Consider the following 19,624-nt stretch of genomic DNA (forward strand, 5'->3'; position numbering starts at 1 on the left):
CCAAAATCTCCTCCAAAAGAACTGTTCTTTTTGGGCTCCCTGTGGCATCGTTTGCGCGAATTCAAGATGGCGGATTCCAGGAGCCCGTCTGTAGCTTCACAAGTCCCATTTTTCAACTTTTGCATGGCGATGGAGAGGATCTGTGAAGCCAAAGGAAGCATAGAAAAGAAAAGGGATCCTTTAAGGAAGCTTATTTCTAGCTGGAGAGAAGCTCATCGCAGGATTCACGGTAGCACAAAAACTGTGAGTCCGGGCAGCAACCATAGTGTTCACGTTATAATTCTAGCTGTTACTTTCTTAAGAGACATGGTTCTACTAGTCGCAAACATGCGAGATGCATGTTTGATTCAATTGCCGATCTAAAGGGTTGTGGAGTTGTATTCCCCCTAGTAGAAAAGAAAAGAAATGTTATAAAAAGAGTCACCTCGTGATTTCTTCTTGTTGCAATCCCATAGCTGTCAACCTCGCTTTAGGAAAAATCTTGAAAAGATACAGTAAATGTATCAGAGATACTAAGAGAATACAGTATATGTATGGATATTTTTAAGTAAATTAGGTTTGAGAAAAGGTTCAAAATCTTGAAACTCTGCGGGAGAGTTGACAGCTATGCAATCCAAGCCCCTAACATCGGTGCAACATCCCTAAGCACCCATTCATAAACAGTGCTCCTGTCATGCCGAATCAAATTGCCTGTTCGTGTTGATACAAATGCATTGGGATCAACATTGATTCAAAAGTTGCACTAAATGTGCTACGCCACAGCCATGCTCTGGGCTATCTCAGTCTCAGTACTTGGTTTGAATACTTTCACAATCACCCCTCGTAATTGTATTTTATCCTAGAATAAAGGTGACAATAAGCTTTTATTGCTTTGTGATGTGTATTTATTCAAAATAACTGGTACTTCCTACGGCTTAGGGCTGTTGAGTGTTTCACCCTTCCTAATCCGTCCTAAAAGAAGTTACTTAAAAAGCTGAATCCTAGAAATTAAAAGTTAGGAGAGGTGGCTGTGAAAAACGAGGGGGTTCCTATAGCCAGAGAGGGCCAAACATCACCTAGGTTAACAAAGGTTATAATTTAACCAAATAAAGTTTATTTTATTTTACATCCCTTTATTAGGACAGGAAAAAAAAAAATATATATATATATATAATGGAGCTGTGTATGTGTTAAGTTGTAAGAACTGCCTGGTGTTATTTATCCTACATTTAGGCTCCACTCTTCCACTGAGCAATATCTAAAACCATGTTATTATTCATTATTTTAGACAGACTCATTGTTTCCATTGTTGCGTCTACTGTTGCCACATCTGGATAAGGATCGCCCTGCTTATGGCATGAAAGAAAACATCTTCGCTAAGTACATTATTGATGTCATGAGCCTTGGTAAGGATAGCAGCAGTGGATGCAAATTACTGAACTATCGACATCCATCCTCCTCCAAACAGGTGATGAATTAAATGAGGATCAAATTGAGGGAGTTGAAGTTTCCATTTTTCTTGCCATTAATTTCAAAAGAAGAGATGATAAGAAATAAGAGGGATTACCCCCATAAATTCTTTAGAGTATCTTTGAAGGTTATTTTTGTGCTGGTTATTTTGTTATCTGGTTATCTGGCCCTTATTGTGTGGATCTCTCAGGGGGGGGGGGGGTGACTTTCCATAAAGGTAGACAGGGGTGATCGTCACATCTTTGATGGTATAAAATTTTGACTCTGCCATCCCTTTAGGTATGTCGAAGGATTTTATAATTTTACCATCTCTTAGGGTATAAAATTGATCAACTGCTATTCCTAAGGGGGTGTGTAATTTTTTTTTCTGATTCTGCCATCTCTTAGGGTTAAAAAATCCTTCAACTCAACCCAATTTTCCATCTCTTAGAAGTAAAAATTTCTGTTGATGACACCCAAAATGCCCTCCTTTACGGTAAAAATCGATTTTGCCGATTTTTTCACTCCGTCTGTTTTTATTAGTCCCCCTGGGAAGATCTGGTGTTCTGTAATGGATGTTACTGACATAAGAACTGACATTACCTTTTTTTCACAGGATAGCCAGGGTGACTTTGCGAGTGTTGCATACTTTGTTTTAAAGGACCGTTGTCCAGAAAAGGGAAGGTAAGCTTTTGTACAACAGTCCTATTTGTTATATTGCGTGATTTGGAAAAAAAGGCTGGTGTCCTAAACACCAAGTCTTTAGTCATGGCTGTTATGTTGAGAAACACATTTATAATATATGTATATATAGCTGCTGCTACTTGTTGGTTTAAACAGTTCTAATATTCCTATATTTGAAAGCTAAGAAAGCTGTGCATGCTTTAAGAATCTAAGCAAATTTATTTATTTTTTATTGTTATAATAATAATCTTTTATTAGAAAGTTTTCTCATGATTCATCTTTTTCAGAAAAGTCTTAGTATTAATATTGTTTATCTTCTTGAGAGAGAGTGAAGTTCACAAAGCACCCATCCTCACTACTCCCTTGCCTATACACCTGGGCAGCTACATACAGTAGATGAAGTACACAAAGCCCTTCATGTTTTGTTTTTTCAAGTTTGAAAATTGAAGAGGTAAACAAGCTGTTAGATGACATGGCCAATGCTAATCTTGAGAAGAAGAGAGACAATGTCAAGATGTCCATTCAGATGCTTCTGCGGAAATCTAGTGCCAAAGAAGTGGTTTGTATTATACATGGTTTCCATGTATTTATTTTTGTAAAAATATAATTGAAAATTTAAAAATCTAAAAAAAATAAGGTTTTGGAAATTTTTGGGAAACTTGAAAACAGTCTCAGATTCTAGATCTTTAATTATGTAGACTTCTACAGATTGTGCTTTATTGCATTTATTTCTTAGGACTTTTTTTAGCAAAATTAACAAGAAAATACTTCTACACTATCACCCTTTTTAAAGGTTAAGATACAAATACAGTAATACAAGTACTTGAAATATATTTTGTTTCTTAACCCATTGACTCCTGGCTATTTTTTAGCTGAATTTACAAAAAACAGACTGAAAACAGATACCCCCCTATTCTGAGTTTTATACAGCCCGTCAAAGTCAAACACAGCTGCACCTAGTCAGCGGTATCCACGCTTTCCAACAGTGCTTTGCGGTCCCCACTTGTAATCCCTCGTCGTTGTGCTGAAGCCAGCACAATTTGATGGTTGCTTGTTTTTTTCATCAAAAGTACAGCTATGAGCATATTAGGAGAGTGTCTCAGGACATCATGAAGTCTTTTGGGGCATAATTGAGTGCTTTGCTTATGGAAATTTGCAAGCAAAGGTGGATTCATGATGATTTTTTCTTGTTTGGCTTTGCCCGGATGAGAAAATAATTTTCTAATGAATCACCACAGCTCTCCTAAATGCTGTCTTTTCTGAAACCAAATTGATTGCAAAATTGTTTACACTGCTATTCTGGGTCTGTATGACCTGGAATTGATTTGTTTGGCTTCGGGGTGAAAAGACTTATAAAAAACCATCTGACTTTGGGGAGAGGAGTGTTGACTGGCCCTCCCCTCGTGAATTTTCCCCTGGATCTCCCAGAATGCTTTGCAATACGTAAAGATATTTTCGTGGTTGTACAATCCTTCAAGGAATGGACATTGTGTTTTGAGGCCAAGGAAATGTACCTGGAGGATCAGAATAAAGGTATCTATTTGTGTCTTGAGCTGTGTTTGCTGATCTCTCTCCCTTGTGTGGTTATTTGAGCGTTTTATTGAGAGGGGTGATTCTGCTTTTCTCTCCTTGTTTGATTTGAGATTTGTCAAAGAACCTGTGCTATTATTTGGCTTAAGAGTAGATGCCAACACCTTGGTTGGATGCATATCTGCAAGACCATTTATCCCTTAGACTGATGCCGGAGTATCTTCATCTTGTTGTGTTTATTTTGAATTTATGAATTTTTTGGGTTGTGGGTACTTCCCAAAGCTGGTACAGGCCGGTTGAGGGGTCAATGTGTTAAAGAAAACAATGTGATATATTATAAGAAGATGCCTTCAAGATGTAAAATGGTGCTTCTGCTTTGTAGATCTATACTGTATTGAGGCAATAAGCCAAAAGGTAGAAGATCTGTTATTTTTGCCAATAAGAGAACCATATATAATGATCATCAACTAACAATTGTAACATCGACCCTTGCTCTATATTATAGAAATGGCTCATCAGAATCATTCTAAAGGTGAGTTGTTGTCTTTACAGACATTAAGTACATTAAGGATTTGTTTATTTACTATTTCTCCATAAATAATTGACCAATCAGCATTTATAATTTTTGTATATTTATATTATTTAAAAAAGTATGTACCCTATTATGAATATTTTTTTTTCCAAAACAGGAGCTGAAGATGGGTTTGGGAGAAAATTCGGTATTTGCTGTCTTTCATCCTGATGCCCTTGATCATTACAATACCTGTAACAACTTATCCAAGGTAGGCTATCAGTTAATTTTACCCCAGTTCCCTGGACCATAAAAGCACCTGTAATCCAACAACTTATCAACTGTTTAAACCCAATTACCTTGACCTACAGTATTCAACACCTGTCACAACTTATACAAGGTATTGCTGAGCCCAAAACAAGGGCTTGTTTGCAAAAAGGTGTATTAAATCATGTGTTTGTAACCTTAATGTCTGTAACAGCAGTGCTGCATTTCATCTAGCAGGGAAAACTTGAACATGGGCACTCTTTTCTAGATCGACCATGTACTATAGCCTGGTAAAGCACCTAATATGGAACCTGAATAAGAAAGACAACAATGCATGCTAGATGAATGCTTGTCATTGAATCAGAGTTATTCACTATGAGATGTGTTCAACTTGTCATGCTTATGTTGATAGGTTTGCATGGATCTTCATGATCCTAGTGTCCGCATGAACGAAGCAGAAATAACTATTTTCTCAGCATTCAGGCCCATGCTTGCACAGTGGAGTCCCCTGAATCAGGTCAGAATTCATACATGTTGAAAGTTAATTTTAATATATGTGCCTTTTGTTATTATGTTAAAGATGTCAACTTTCCTTGTTTACACAACAATCTGTTAAGTACTGTTTAAAATATAAGACATACTTCATAGTCACATTGTGCATTATTTGAAAAAATAGCCTCACCTCATCCTTTTGAAGATTGAAAAAATGTAGTCTTTGGATCGGACTGTGACATACTCACTGGACTCCACTCTTTAAATTCGCCATCTTCTTGTTTATTGATGCTAGAAGTATTGTTTGATGAATGTTTTAGGTAGAGGATTTGATGAAGAATCAACCATTTTACATTGAGACCAAGATGGATGGAGAAAGGTTCATCCTTCACAAGCATGGTGACAAATACCGGTATTTCAGCAGAGGGTGAGTCTTTTTTACTCATACTTGAAACTTTATCCACTTGACCTTATACAAGTACCTCTATCTGAAAATACCTTATTTGCAAATGGAAACAAAATGCTAGTCTCCTTTGCAGCCATTTGTTCGACTCCAACACAAACCACTGCAAAGGAGACTAGGAAAATGCCAGAGCCAAAGCATCCACTGTACATCTCAGGCATGTACCCAGTTGGCCGATTAAGGTGGTACAGTCATAGGTATCATATGGAAAAAGCCTTGTATTTGAAGATTCCTTAATAAGACATGACCCACTTTTTGCCCGCCACGGGGCACCCCCTGCCCACCCCCCTGTGTATGCGCTTGCATAGTGTCTAAATCGTTTTAAAAATAAAAATAAAATGAGCTCAGGCACATCCCATCTCAATAGTTGCTTAGTTAGTATAGGTGCTTGTACCCTGGATGCGAGTTTGTTACTCAAAACTCAAAAAACTTGACAAACAGATGATGATAGGGGTAGATAGAACAAAGGCAAATGCTTGGCTTATTATAACTCGACCAGCCTAAGCATCCCAGAGGGAGGAGTTTGATCTTACATGGTTTTAATGTTTCCAGGGGAAATGACTTCACTCATACTTTTGGAGAGAATTCCCGTGAGGGTTGCCTCACTCCAAAGATCAATGACTGTTTTGAAAGGTATTCTAAAAATTCAGGACTGACGTAACCATAAAAGTGATTCTACCATATCCAAGGTGACTTGCTGAGGGTTAATATCCAGTCAGCTTCCCAGACTTCACATATATTATGGGCCTGATATGATTTTTAGACTGGTTATGTATCTCATCCCGCAACCAACACAACCTGGCTAGAATAGGTCCTGTAAGTGAACCGGGTGTTTTTACCCTAAGTACATAGAAATGGCAGTTAAAACACTTTTTCATTTTCATTACCTAAATTGATTTTGTTCTAGAAAAAGTTTGCTTGGTTGATCTTTTTTTTTATTGAAATCAATGTTTTTGTGTTGTTATTCATGTTAAGTATTATCCAATAGATATCTATTTCCTCTCCAGGTCAATCCATTCGTGCATTCTGGATGGAGAGATGTTGGTTTATGACACATCCAATGAAATTTTTATGTAAGTACACAAGCAATGTGTTATGTTGTCAAACATTTATTAGTCTGGTGTAAGGAATGATGACACACTCTTTGCTTCGCCTATAAAATCACCTTCCAGTAACTCGCCTGTCTTAATATATTTTAGTACTAAAGCAATGCATGTGGATGTCAAGTCAGCAGCTACCTTTAATGCTGGTATGTGATCATAATCCTCTAATATCTGTACTAATGATCCTTAAGTTATCCTTAGGTCACTAAATATCCTTATTTTAGTTATCTTCAGTTCACTAAATATCCTTATTTTAGTTATCTTCAGTTCGCTTGATATCCTTATTTTAGTTTTCTTCAGTTTGTTAAATATCCATATTTTGGTTATCCTCAGTTTGCTAAATATCCTTATTTTAGTTATCTCCAGGTCGCTAAATATCCTTATTTTGTTTATCCTCAGATCGCTAAATATCCTTATTTTAGTTATCCTCAGTTCGCTAAATATCCTTATTTTGGTTATCCTCAGTTCGTCAGCCCTGCTTTGTTGTCTTTGATGTTCTCCTGTACAATGGAAAAAAGCTTGCCAACACACCATTGCATGAACGCCTCAAACTCCTTGAAACGTGAGTTATCATACAGTTAATTTCAATTGTTTTCAAGAATTATTAATTATACTTCAGGAGAATCATTGAAGAAAATTTGAGAAAGGTCTGATGAAAATATCCTTTTGGTGCTTATTGTACATGAAAAAAAAGTTACTGTTTTACTATTTACTGTTATTTATTCTATTTTACTATTTACTACTATTTATTCAGAAATACCCAGAAGTACATTAATTTCTACAGAAGTTTTGGCAGTCATTTTTAGGCACGCGTCGCTCGCTGCCACCCACAAATGGGAGGTTATAGAAGCATGCTCAATGATGCATTTTTATCTCTTAGGGTTTTTAAGCCTCGTCTAGGGTTCCTTCAATTTGTTGAAAGACAAAATGCATCATCAAAGTAAGTATTTCCTTGAAATTGTGGTAAAATGTATTTCATGCATTCTTATATTGACAACTATTGTACATCTTTTCAGTCAGAGGAGGGATAGAGGGGAAAGAATAAAGTGACGAGGAATGAAAGGAAATTATGTCATTGTGTCCTGTAAATGCACTGGGCATTTGCTCCAGTGAATAAAAGAAAGCTCCTTAAAGAATATCGATCAACCACTCCTTTATTATCATTATTTGCAATTGACAATACATTGGTTTATTTGCAAGAAAACTTTAAAAAAAACACCAACGATTAAAGTTAAATACCTTATTAACAATATTTTATTAAAGGCATCTCAATCACCCGCTTGAATTAGCTGATATGAATGACATGAAGAAAAAAAAACAGGAAAATGCGCAATTCCAGATAGAGAAAGAAGACACAATTTCTTACAATGGCCATCTGTTCTTTGGATTCCGGAAAATAACGTGAGGCCCAAATGCCCATAACCAGATTTTGGCTTTTTAAAATATTTTTTTCCTTGATCATCCTTGTGTTATGTATGGGCTCAGGGAAAAGCTCAAATCTTAATGATGCTTTACAAAAAAGTCGCATAAATTAAAAAAAATGATATTTTTTTATATTGTGTTTACTCACTGAAATGGGCTTATTTGAAGCGTCATGTCATTTTTTTCCATCATGTCGATGGAAATGGATTCTATGAGTGAGATGGTATAATGATGTTATGCGATCGCATAAAATGGCGTCATTACTGGCCTTCTCTAACAGCACCAATATTGCTAGCGAACATTAAGCTGGCGAGACGCTGGCCTAGGAACTCTGGCGCTGTTTGAAATATGTGCTAACATTTCCTTGTTTTTAACCAAGCGTTCCAAGCATTTCCTTGTTCTTAATGTAGCGGCGCCAGCCGATGCTGGCACTGTTTACACGGTACATTCTGTCAATTGCAACCCAAGTAATAAGAACAGCATATTATTGGGGACTGTTCGTAGATCCTAATAGTGCTTTTATCAGTCGTGTTTTACTGTTTTAACAGTGAAGAAGTGATCAAGTCTTTGAATGAAGCAATCGATCGACGCGAGGAAGGCTTGGTAGTTAAGTCACGAGACTCTGTCTACAAACCCAACGTCAGAAACGGTAAGATGTCGTAACATCGTAACAGCATAACAGGCATGTTAAGGTAAGTTAGACGTAACACCGTAAAGGCATTAGCATAACAGTTCAACCCCAATTTGTGTGCCAGGGCATATTCTAAAAGATGGAATGAAAGAGAGCGGTTGCGACAGCTAGACATGTAACCCTTTCAAACACTAGGACCTTGAATGTCTATAGCATCACAAACACGACGTTTCTTTTGTCAGGTGGTGGGTGGCTCAAGATAAAGCCGGAGTATGTCGCGAGCCTAAGTGATGACGTAAGTTTTGCTAATGACGTCAGAAATAGGAGGCTAGACGTATTGCGCATGCGCATGAGTGACTGCGTGTTCTGTGTGTTTTCCAGCTCGATGTTGTCATCGTTGGAGGATATTTCGGTGTTGGGGTAAGGCCTTGGGTCCTCACGACCGCAAATATGGACATGAAGATAAGTCAGATACTTTATGACTCATTTGCCTTTCAGAAAGCAGGAATTTTGATCTCTTGTAGCGCCGTGATTTTGTGGGGACCATAAACGTGTCCATAATCGAAGGGCGTACTTGAATAAAGCTTAACATGACTACAGTGTTGTAAACCCCTACAGACATTTCCTCCTATCATTTTTCCATCAGTTATCGATCACTACAATGCTTTAGCGACGGAAACCCTTCAATGGCTGACTCGATCAATGACTAAGATGATTACAATGTTCACGGTTGAATCAAAATCACACATTCTTCTGATTCCTATCTTTCACTCACCAGCGTCGCCAAGGAATGGTGTCTCACTTCTTATGCGCAGTTGCAGTGCCGAGCGACCGTCGCGGCGAAAAACCATCTCAATTCTATTCCCTCTGTAAAGTATGTCATGTCTACTCTATATTAAAGCTGCAATAACCTTGTATTTTACTTGGACATTACGTCCGGGTGTCATGGTATCCAAATCCTGCATAGTTTTTAAGCCTCCTAATAGTGTCATAATTACTGGGCGCAGTAACAATAGAACTTGCGCAAAGAGATCACATGACTGGCTTTTAGTAGCAAAATAACAACACCAAAAAGCAACTTATTCAACGCTTACGAAAAAAGCCAGAATTCTTTTTTTTTTAAAGGGTTTAGTTTTATTTATGATTTTATTTTTTGTCGTTCACTGGTGTGACGGGTGCAATAATTTCTGAACTGCCCCTAGCATTAAATTCCCCTAGCTTGTTTTTAGTATTAACTTTCCTGAGATGAAGAATATAGGTATAGCGTATTGTTGCCAAGTTATATACATGTTGGTATAAACCCGGAAACCGAGAGTTTGATGACACAGGCGCTTTTACTTATGATGTTACCTGGTCTTACCAAGGAGTACTACTCTATTTTTCCTGCTGGGTTTTATAAGTTGTCTTATGGATGTAACCTGTCTTTTCAGGTTGGGTCAGGTTATACGATGAATGAGTTGGATGAGCTGGGACAACAGCTGAAGCCGCACTGGCAGCCATTCAATCAGGCTAAACCCCCCAAGAGTGTCTGCTTCACACCAGGATTTAAGGTATTACCTTATGTCACGCTGCCAGCTCTTTATTCAGGCTAAACCCCCCAAGAGTGTCTGCTTCACACCAGGATTTAAGGTATTAGCTTATGTCACGCTGCCAGCTCTTCATTCAGGCTAAACCCCCCAAGAGTGTCTGCTTCACACCATGATTTAAGGTATCAGCTATGTCACGCTGCCAGCTCTTCAATCAGGCTAAACATCCCAAGAGTGTCTGCCCTAACAAAAAGTTCCTATACGTTCCCCAGGAAATATAAGACTTGAACCGGACCAAACCTTGTTAAACGTATTTCCAAGTTATGAAATTTATGCCAATCACAATTTGGATTCTGGTATTTTAGTTGGCAAAGATTTTTTAAGAGAAAAAGGAATTGGTGGCCACGGTAGCGCGCGTCGCATTTAAAGACTAAGGATCGATGAGTAAGGGTACCGAGGGTAAAAACCCATTAAGACTAACCGGCGGTTCCAAGTCTATTTGTATGGCCAAGAAGAACCAGGCTAACTGCGACCATTGTAGAGGTTAATCAAACGTTGTTATATTTGGCTTTTGATTCATTTATTACAAGTTAGAAGAGAAGAGAACGAGTTAGCTCGATCGCATCATTTGCTTTGTTTTGTCTGATAGGAAAAGCCTGACGTGTGGATCGAACCCTCAAAGTCTAAAGTTGTTCAGATCAAAGCAGCTGAGATCACACCCAGCGAAAAGTAAGTCGTGTACATGATGTGAAGTGACGTGACGTGACACGACGTACCATCTCACGCAAATACTATGTACTTATCATAAAAGATGACTGAATGAAGTGGTTAACGAAATGGCATTTTAGGAATTCGTTTTGGGAAAAAGTGCTTACCCTTGCATATTATTGCACGCGTATTAAGGCCACCCTTATCGGCTTTTTTGTTGGGAAACTTTGGAAGAAACTTTGTCTGATGGTGGCGTCGTAGATTAATGACTAGGTACACCTTTTTGTATTTGAGTCTGGCGTCATGGTGTCTTCTAGATACAGGGCAGGATTCACGCTACGATTTCCGCGGTTGGAATGTGTTAGACACGATAAATCCTGGTACGACTGCCTGGACCTATCAGGACTGGAACAACTCCTAAAGGTAGCCACACGCTCCAAAGACTTTTTGCACTTGTTCATAAGTAGAATTGCAAAATCTCATTACCTTTCACAATTCGCTAATTAGGCTAATCATATTAGCCTAACAGGAGTACCTGAAGTTCTAAAGGCTAAAGAAGATACGTATGCAGACAGAGTGCTCAGCGAAAGGGTGTAAAATCTAGTGTTAATCCATTATTTTCTTTTTTGCGCTAAGTTGCGAGGACATGGTTCAGTACGCATGCTTGCCAAGCCCAGCCGTAGCGCCTGGCTATGGTATAACGAACTACCAAGATTTTGATTTTGTAGAAAGCGGAAGGCAAGCTAACCTCTCGTCACACCAGTCTGGGAGAGGAGTCTGCTCCAGCCAAAAAGAGAAGCCGCACCACGCAAAAGCGCGCAGAACAAACGCGCGTGAGTGTCGCACCGCAGTTTAAACCTTCGGAGGTATCAACCGTGGCAAAGGTAAATCTGCAAAGTAATGTGTAGCCCTTTTTGCATCACGCAGTCGCGCGCGGAGCACACGCGTGTAAGTGTCGCGCCACAGTCAGTACTTGCGTGTAGCACTTTCATTACCTTTGGCTTTTAAATTGCTGTTCATAGGTATCGAAGCTTTTCGAAGGAAAGGAGTTCTGTATTGTGAATGGACCTGCCTCTCACCCAAAACACTCCCTGGAGAAAATGATAACACAGGTAAGATCATTTGGAGGCGTGTCCTTGCAGACCTTATTTGAACCACACTGCCTTTACAAGTTAACCCTTCACCACGCTCTACGCCTCCCATTAACCTTGGCTACCTTTATTTGCAGCACGGTGGAACATTCACGCAGATCCCGGGACCTGAGACTTACTGCACTATAGCCGATCGACCTAATGTTCGCTTAGGAAATATTATCAAGTAAGTGGTGTCAATGACATTTATAATAAAACGTTGCATTTATTATGTTCTAGTGGGGTTTAGCAACAAGCCATTCTCCGAACATTGATACTATGTTGTTAATGTGCTGGTGGTTCGACAGATAATTTCATATTTTGATTGTTTGTAGAGACGGGCGATTTGACGTCGTACAAGCAGCATGGCTTATCGATTGTATGGTGAGAGTTTTTATGCTATCTTTGTACTCAACATTTTCCCTATTTGGGGTGTTTGGCTAGAGAATCCTGTAAGAATAAATGAGATAGCATGAATAAAACAAGTGAATCAATGCAGTAACAAGGGGAATATGATAATTGGTGAATATAATTTTATTGCATTATATTACGTCATGTTTTTCTTCTATACTCACAGATGCCCTTTTTCTTATTTGCATCAACAAACGTTACATCTTTTGCTTAATATTTTCATAGTTACCATTTCTCTTATCTAGAACCAGGCCAAGCTGCTGCCATGGCAACCTGCTCAGATGCTACATACGTCATCAGCAACAACCGCAAAGTTCCGAGAGGAGTATGATCGCCATGGTGACAGCTTCACGTGTGATGCAACCGCGGATTCGCTAAAGACAGTTTTCCACAATATCGCCAATGTGAGTACGTCCTGTATTAGTCTTCTATTTGTGAGATTTAAAATGTAATGCCAACAGTCAATCAAACAGCTACCGTATGCAACGTATGTTCAAAATGGCCTCCTATAATGTAGAAAAATTCCCAAACTTTGGACTCAGTGCTTTACCTTAGCTCAATTCGCAGCCACCCCAATCAAAACCTAGAGTATATAAAATATAAAGGATTTACAGTAGCTTTTAGCCTTTCTTTCAAACTCATTTTCGTCTTCTAACAAGAGATAACACGGATAAATGGTTCACCTTTTTCACATAGGATGACATTAGTATAACTGCAAAGGAGATTGCTGACATAGAGCAGCGGTATTTTCCCGCCAGCACACCCCACAACTTGTTCCGTACATGCAGGTAGGCAATGCAGCTAGCAACTTTCTTTGAATGCATTGGGTATAGTCTATTTAAATTTTTTGGGGTATAGTCTATATAAATTTATTGGGTATAGCCTATATGATTGTATTGGGTATAGTCTATGTGAATGTAATGGGTATAGTCTATTTAAATTTTTTGGGGTATAGTCTATATAAATTTATTGGGTATAGCCTATATGATTGTATTGGGTATAGTCTATGTGAATGTATTGGGTATAGTCTATTTAAATTTTTTGGGGTATAGTCTATATAAATTTATTGGGTATAGCCTATATGATTGTATTGGGTATAGTCTATGTGAATGTATTGGGTATAGTCTATATGAATGTATTGGGTATAGTCTATATGATTGTATTGGGTATAGTCTATATGAATATATTGGGTATAGTCTATGTGAATGTATTGGGTATAGTCTATGTGAATGTATTGGGTATAGTCTATGTGAATGTATTGGGTATAGTCTATATGAATGTATTGGGTATAGTCTATATGAATGTATTGGGTATAGTCTATATGAATATATTGGGTATAGTCTATGTGAATGTATTGGGTATAGTCTATGTGAATGTATTGGGTATAGTCTATGTGAATGTATTGGGTATAGTCTATATGAATGTATTGGGTATAGTCTATATGATTGTATTGGGTATAGTCTATATGATTGTATTGGGTATAGTCTATGTGAATGTATTGGGTATAGTCTATATGATTGTATTGGGTATAGTCTATATGAATGTATTGGGTATAGTCTATATGAATGTATTGGGTATAGTCTATGTGAATGTATTGGGTATATTCTATATGAATATATTGGGTATAGTCTATGATTGTATTGGGTATAGTCTATGTGAATGTATTGGGTATAGTCTATGTGAATGTATTGGGTATAGTCTATGTGAATGTATTGGGTATAGTCTATGTGAATGTATTGGGTATAGTCTATATGAATGTATTGGGTATAGTCTATATGATTGTATTGGGTATAATCTATGTGAATGTATTGGGTATAGTCTATGTGAATGTATTGGGTATAGTCTATATGAATGTATTGGGTATAGTCTATATAAATGTTTTGGGTATATTCTATATGAATGTTTTGGTTATAGTGTATATGATTGTATTGGGTATAGTCTATGTGAATATATTGTGTTAAGTTTATATAAATGTATTGCGTATATTCTATATGAATGTATTGGATATAGTCTATATAAATTTATGGGGTATAGCCTATATGATTGTATAGGGTATAGTCTATATGAATATATTGGGTGTAGTCTATATGAATGTACTGGGTATAGTCTATTTATATACAGTGCTAAATTTTAGTCCACATTTGCACATCGGTTCTTCATAATCCAAAACGAGCGCTCACTACTTCATGCATCAATAGGAAAAAGAGACAGTGGATAACCGGTATGTTTTTGTCATCTAGGGTCTACCTTGACAAGCTCAAAGATATTGATAACCCAGACACGGTAGGAATGGCTCAACCTCTCTTATTTTGTTAGTTTTTTTTTTTAACCTCCAATACATCAAACCAATTTGAAGGCAATGTAATTTTCGATGTTTTGCTTTTCCGGCACTCTGTAATAAGTCAAATTACCACAGATAATTTTTTTGAGTGTTTTGAACATTTACCAACTTGTTCAATCTTTCTTGCAGGTGATCCCCGACTGTAGTCTAGAGCTGACAGCTCTTGAGCTTCGTTGCCATGGCGCCCACATACAAGAGCGGTTTGACGAGACAGTGACACATGTGGTGTTTGATGACCGGTGGGTTGCTATGGTGATAAATAGAAAGGAAATTGCTGCACAGTAGAGGTGACAGTAGCGGATTTAGGGGGGTTTAGGGGGTCTAAACTCCCCCCCTTGTTCTGCCAGAAAGCTTCAACCCCCCATCGCACCAGCTTTCTCTCTGCCCCCGTTGCCTTCAACCCTCCATCGCACCAGCTTTCTCTCTGCCCCCGTTGCCTTCAACCCTACATCGTACCAGCTTTCTCTCCCTTTGCCCCCGTTGCCTTCAACCCACCTTCGCACCAGCTTTTTCTCCCTCCGCCCCTGTTTCCTTCAACCATCCATCGCACCAGCTTTCTCTCCCTCCGCCCCTGTTTCCTTCAACCCTCCATCGCACCAGCTTTCTCTCCATTTGCCCCCTTCACTTCAACCCTCTATCGCACCACCTTTCTCTCCCTCCGACCCCGTTGCCTTCAACCCTCCATCGCACCAGCTTTCTCTCCCTCCGACCTCGTTGCCTTCAACCCTCCATCGCACCAGCTTTCTCTCCCTCCGCCCCTGTTTCCTTCAACCCTCCATCGCACCAGCTTTCTTTCCCTCCGACCCCGTTGCCTTCAACCCTCCATCGCACCAGCTTTCTCTCCCTCCGATACCGTTTCCTTCAGCCTACCTTCGCACCAGCTTTCTCTCCCTCCGCCCCCGTTGCCTTCAACCCTCCATCGCACCAGCTTTCTCTCCCACCGCCCATGTTGCCTTCAACCCTCAATCGAACCAGCTTTCTCTCCCTCTGCCCCCTTCCCTTCAACCCTCCATCGCACCAGCTTTCTCTTTGTCCCCGTTGCCTTCAACCCTCCATCGCACCAGCTTTCTCCCCCTTTGTCCCAGTTGCCTTTAACCCACCTTCGCACCAGCTTTTTCTACCTCCGCCCCTGTTTCCTTCAACACTCAATCGAACCAGCTTTCTCTCCCTCCGCCCCCTTCCCTTCAACCCTCCATCGCACCAGCTTTCTCTCTGCCCCCGTTGCCTTCAACCCTCCATCGTACCAGCTTTCTCTCTGCCCCCGTTGCCTTCAACCCTCCATCGCACCAGCTTTCTCTCTTCCCCCGTTGCCTTCAACCCTCCATCGCACCAGCTTTCTCTCCCTTTGCCCCCGTTGCCTTCAACCCACCTTCGCACCAGCTTTTTCTCCCTCCGCCCCTGTTTCCTTCAACCCTCCATCGCACCAGCTTTCTCTCCCTCCGCCACTGTCTTTTTCTCCACAGCTGGAGAAAAAGCTGGTTCGATTGAGGGTTGAAGGAAACAGGGGCGGAGGTAGAAAAAGCTGGTGCGAAGGTGGGTTGAAGGCAACGGGGGCAAAGGGAGAGAAAGCTGGTGCGATGGAGGGTTGAAGGCAACGGGGGAAGAGAGAAAGCTGGTGCGATGGAGGGTTGAAGGCAACGGGGGCAGAGAGAAAGCTGGTGCGATGGAGGGTTGAAGGCAACGGGGGCAGAGAGAAAGCTGGTGCGATGGAGGGTTGAAGGGAAGGGGGCGGAGGGAGAGAAAGCTGGTTCGATTGAGGGTTGAAGGAAACAGGGGCGGAGGTAGAAAAAGCTGGTGCGAAGGTGGGTTGAAGGCAACGGGGGCAAAGGGAGAGAAAGCTGGTGCGATGGAGGGTTGAAGGCAACGGGGGCAGAGAGAAAGCTGGTGCGATGGTGGGTTGAAGGCAACGGGGGCAGAGAGAAAGCTGGTGCGATGGAGGGTTGAAGGCAACGGGGACAGAGAGAAAGCTGGTGCGATGGAGGGTTGAAGGGAAGGGGGCGGAGGGAGAGAAAGCTGGTTCGATGGAGGGTTGAAGGCAACATGGGCGGTGGGAGAGAAAGCTGGTGCGATGGAGGGTTGAAGGCAACGGGGGCGGAGGGAGAGAAAGCTGGTGCGAAGGTAGGTTGAAGGAAACGGTATCGGAGGGAGAGAAAGCTGGTGCGATGAAGGGTTGAAGGCAACGGGGTCGGAGGGAAAGAAAGCTGGTGCGATGGAGGGTTGAAGGAAACAGGGGCGGAGGGAGAGAAAGCTGGTGCGATGGAGGGTTGAAGGCAACGAGGTCGGAGGGAGAGAAAGCTGGTGCGATGGAGGGTTGAAGGCAACGGGGTCGGAGGGAGAGAAAGCTGGTGCGATGGAGGGTTGAAGGCAACGGGGGCGGAGGGAGAGAAAGCTGGTGCGATGGACGGGAGTAGAAAGAGAAGTGATTTGACTCTACTCTGTGCGTTTAACATTGACATATATTTGTGCTTTTGCTCATTAGAGATTTGTCAAGATTACCGACATACCAGCAAATAATGCGAAATCGACCGAAGAAACACCACTTCGTCACAGAGAGTTGGGTAACGCAATCAATTGGCAACGAGAGAATCTTGTCCGAAAGGCAATTTGCACCTCGAGCGTATACTTCAGCTAGCTAGTGCAGCATAGTGTGCATATTGCATATACATAGAAAAAATAAAGGAACCTCCCCAGGCTGAACATATATCGCTGAATAATTTGTAAATTCATCATCCTTCAAAATAAATTTTAAAATTATTTTAGTTTTTTTTTATATATAGAGGGTTTTACATTAAATCTTAGGGAAGTTTAATTTAACTGCGGAACTTTAATTCCGTTTGTTTATCTTGAAGTAGATGCGCCTTGGGGCGTAGCTTATCTTCACCTCTGCCTTTAAAGGCAAATCCTCGCAGAGAGTAAACGTGAAGTGTTTGAGAAGCAGTGCTAGAATTCCCTTCATTTCCACCATGGCCGATGGTAAACCAATGCAACGTCTTGCCCCGCCGCCAAATGGAGTATACCGGAAACCGGTACCAGTAGAAGGGTCTTCCCAGCGCGAGGGGTCGAACTTCTCTGGGTGTGGCCAGACGCTGGTCGAATGATGGACCCCGTACGTATTAAGGAGGATCACCGAACCTTTAGGGATGTCATAACCTAGACGAAGAATAAATACAGCATCATCCAACTTTATTTAGGGGTGTTATATTCATGACGGAGAAGAAATGCATCCAGAGACTTTTGGCATGGTTTAACCTAGACGGAGAAGATAAAAATCCAGAGCACTGAAAGCAATACTGTTGATTTTCACACGCTCCGCAAAATAACCTTAATTGACCGGAATATTTAACTCACCACCTAAGTTTAAGGCTTCTGCCTCTACCACTTTATTATAACCTTTTTATAACGTTATGACTGATGGGTGATTTACCATCATCCCCTAGCTTGATAGATCGTTTCGATATGATTTGATCACCTGGTTATTTGTGTCACACCTCGCTCAGAATGTTTAGACGCTACTATTAAAATCTTTTTTTAAACCTCATCCTAGCTTGATAACTATAGCCAGGGCCGTAGCCAGTATGAGGCAAGTGAGGTACTCGCCTCGGTAAAATTTTGATGTTTAGTGTTTCACAATTGAAAATTATTTGTTGGATTTATCATCCAGTGGCTAACTCTGCCTCGGTAAAATTTTGATGTTTAGTGTTTCACAATTGAAAAGTATTTGTTGGATTTATCATCCAGTGGCTAACTTTGCCTCGGTAAAATTTAGATTCTTGTTACAGGCCTAATAATTTGATATCTATTGTCACTCACTATTTGATTACTTTTTTCTTTACCCGCAAGCTTTACCTATTGTCGCTATGACACATTGACGGTCTCTTCTCAAAGTGAAATTGAAGCTGGCTTGTTGCTCCACTCACCTCCCAGCTTCGTAGCTTTAGTGGCCCCGCGGAAGAAAGCCAGTCCGACGGGGGTCATCCGTTGGGACTCTTTGATGCACTTATTCAGGTATTCCAGTTCGTTATGACCATCAAGCGTGACATCAGCAGATGGAAGGAGTGAGTCCAATTCCTCCTGCAAGCGGGACTGTGCTTTAGGATGCGATGCTGAAGTAGTAAAAATTCAGATAGTCTGTATAGAACCACAATATGGTGATATTCTACAAATGCAGTCCTAAGAATTTGTGATGTAAATGCAGAGTAGCCCAGTGTTACACTTCAGATGCGGACTACCCTTTGCAGCATTTATTATTATTTTTATTTTCGTCATTCTGTTGTCTCTTTGCCAGATTTGCCAAGCAGCGCATAATAATTCGTACGATTTCAAATGCTAAATCCATCAAAATACCGGAATGTCAAGATGCCTGATTTTTTTTCTGCTGAGGATAGGTTTAGGATACGTGAAGATTGACAGATATTCAGAAGAGATTCCCACTCCAATTTAAGTAATCTGCTTCTAGGTATTCCTCAAACACTTGATTTACCTTTAAACAGCCTGTCAGTCGCCATTTTGTCATCCTAGCAAAGTGTGAAAAAGCATCCATTTCCATCGGCTAATTTGGGAAAGCCAATGCTATATTTTCGATGGAATTTAGTAAATAAAATATTAAACTTTGTTTTTAGATGGTTGTTTCAAGATTTTAACACATTATGTGCCTTTCAATATTAAACGAAAACAATAAAGGTGTGGCTGACATGGGCAATGGTATGTTTACAAAAAAAACGTCAAAATACTCACACGAATGAGGTCCGACAATTAGTCTGATACTTCATAGTTAAGTATTGAAAGTGCCTCGCTAAAAAAAGGCGATCGGAATGGATGCTTTGGGTGACTTAGGGTTGTGTACGGAAGTGTGAAATGATAGAGAAGAAAAAGCAGGCGAGGATCCAGATCTATCTGCCCCTGTTTCCGTAAACAGGTCAAAATGTTGAGTACGTTGAGTGTGGGCTGCATGACTTCATTCTGTTAATCGAGGCGGCA

General features: G+C 40.3%; 2 protein-coding genes across 2 annotated transcripts; one reads left to right on the plus strand and one right to left on the minus strand.

Moving 5' to 3' along the window:
- The first annotated feature begins 29 nt into the window (after positions 1–29).
- Positions 30–17,401, plus strand: LOC5525240 (DNA ligase 4). Its single transcript, XM_048724143.1, has 29 exons — positions 30–243; positions 1,268–1,447; positions 2,045–2,112; positions 2,548–2,671; positions 4,148–4,174; positions 4,332–4,424; positions 4,833–4,937; positions 5,233–5,339; positions 5,928–6,008; positions 6,383–6,448; positions 6,575–6,624; positions 6,944–7,040; positions 7,359–7,418; positions 8,449–8,549; positions 8,774–8,826; positions 8,913–8,951; positions 9,310–9,405; positions 9,962–10,081; positions 10,707–10,786; positions 11,083–11,188; positions 11,494–11,649; positions 11,788–11,877; positions 11,994–12,082; positions 12,231–12,279; positions 12,552–12,710; positions 13,003–13,094; positions 14,547–14,589; positions 14,777–14,886; positions 17,127–17,401. The coding sequence occupies exons 1-29, from the start codon at positions 67–69 to the stop codon at positions 17,281–17,283; spliced, it is 2,775 nt and encodes a 924-aa protein (XP_048580100.1). The 5' UTR covers positions 30–66; the 3' UTR covers positions 17,284–17,401.
- On the minus strand, positions 17,387–18,789 carry LOC116614548 (cytochrome P450 3A2-like). Its single transcript, XM_032375668.2, has 2 exons — positions 18,565–18,789; positions 17,387–17,797 (listed from the first exon to the last, which is right to left on the minus strand). The coding sequence occupies exons 1-2, from the start codon at positions 18,620–18,622 to the stop codon at positions 17,472–17,474; spliced, it is 384 nt and encodes a 127-aa protein (XP_032231559.2). The 5' UTR covers positions 18,623–18,789; the 3' UTR covers positions 17,387–17,471.
- Positions 18,790–19,624: the final 835 nt, after the last annotated feature.

This window comes from Nematostella vectensis, chromosome 2 (assembly GCF_932526225.1).
Source record: "Nematostella vectensis chromosome 2, jaNemVect1.1, whole genome shotgun sequence".
Lineage (NCBI taxonomy): Eukaryota > Metazoa > Cnidaria > Anthozoa > Actiniaria > Edwardsiidae > Nematostella > Nematostella vectensis.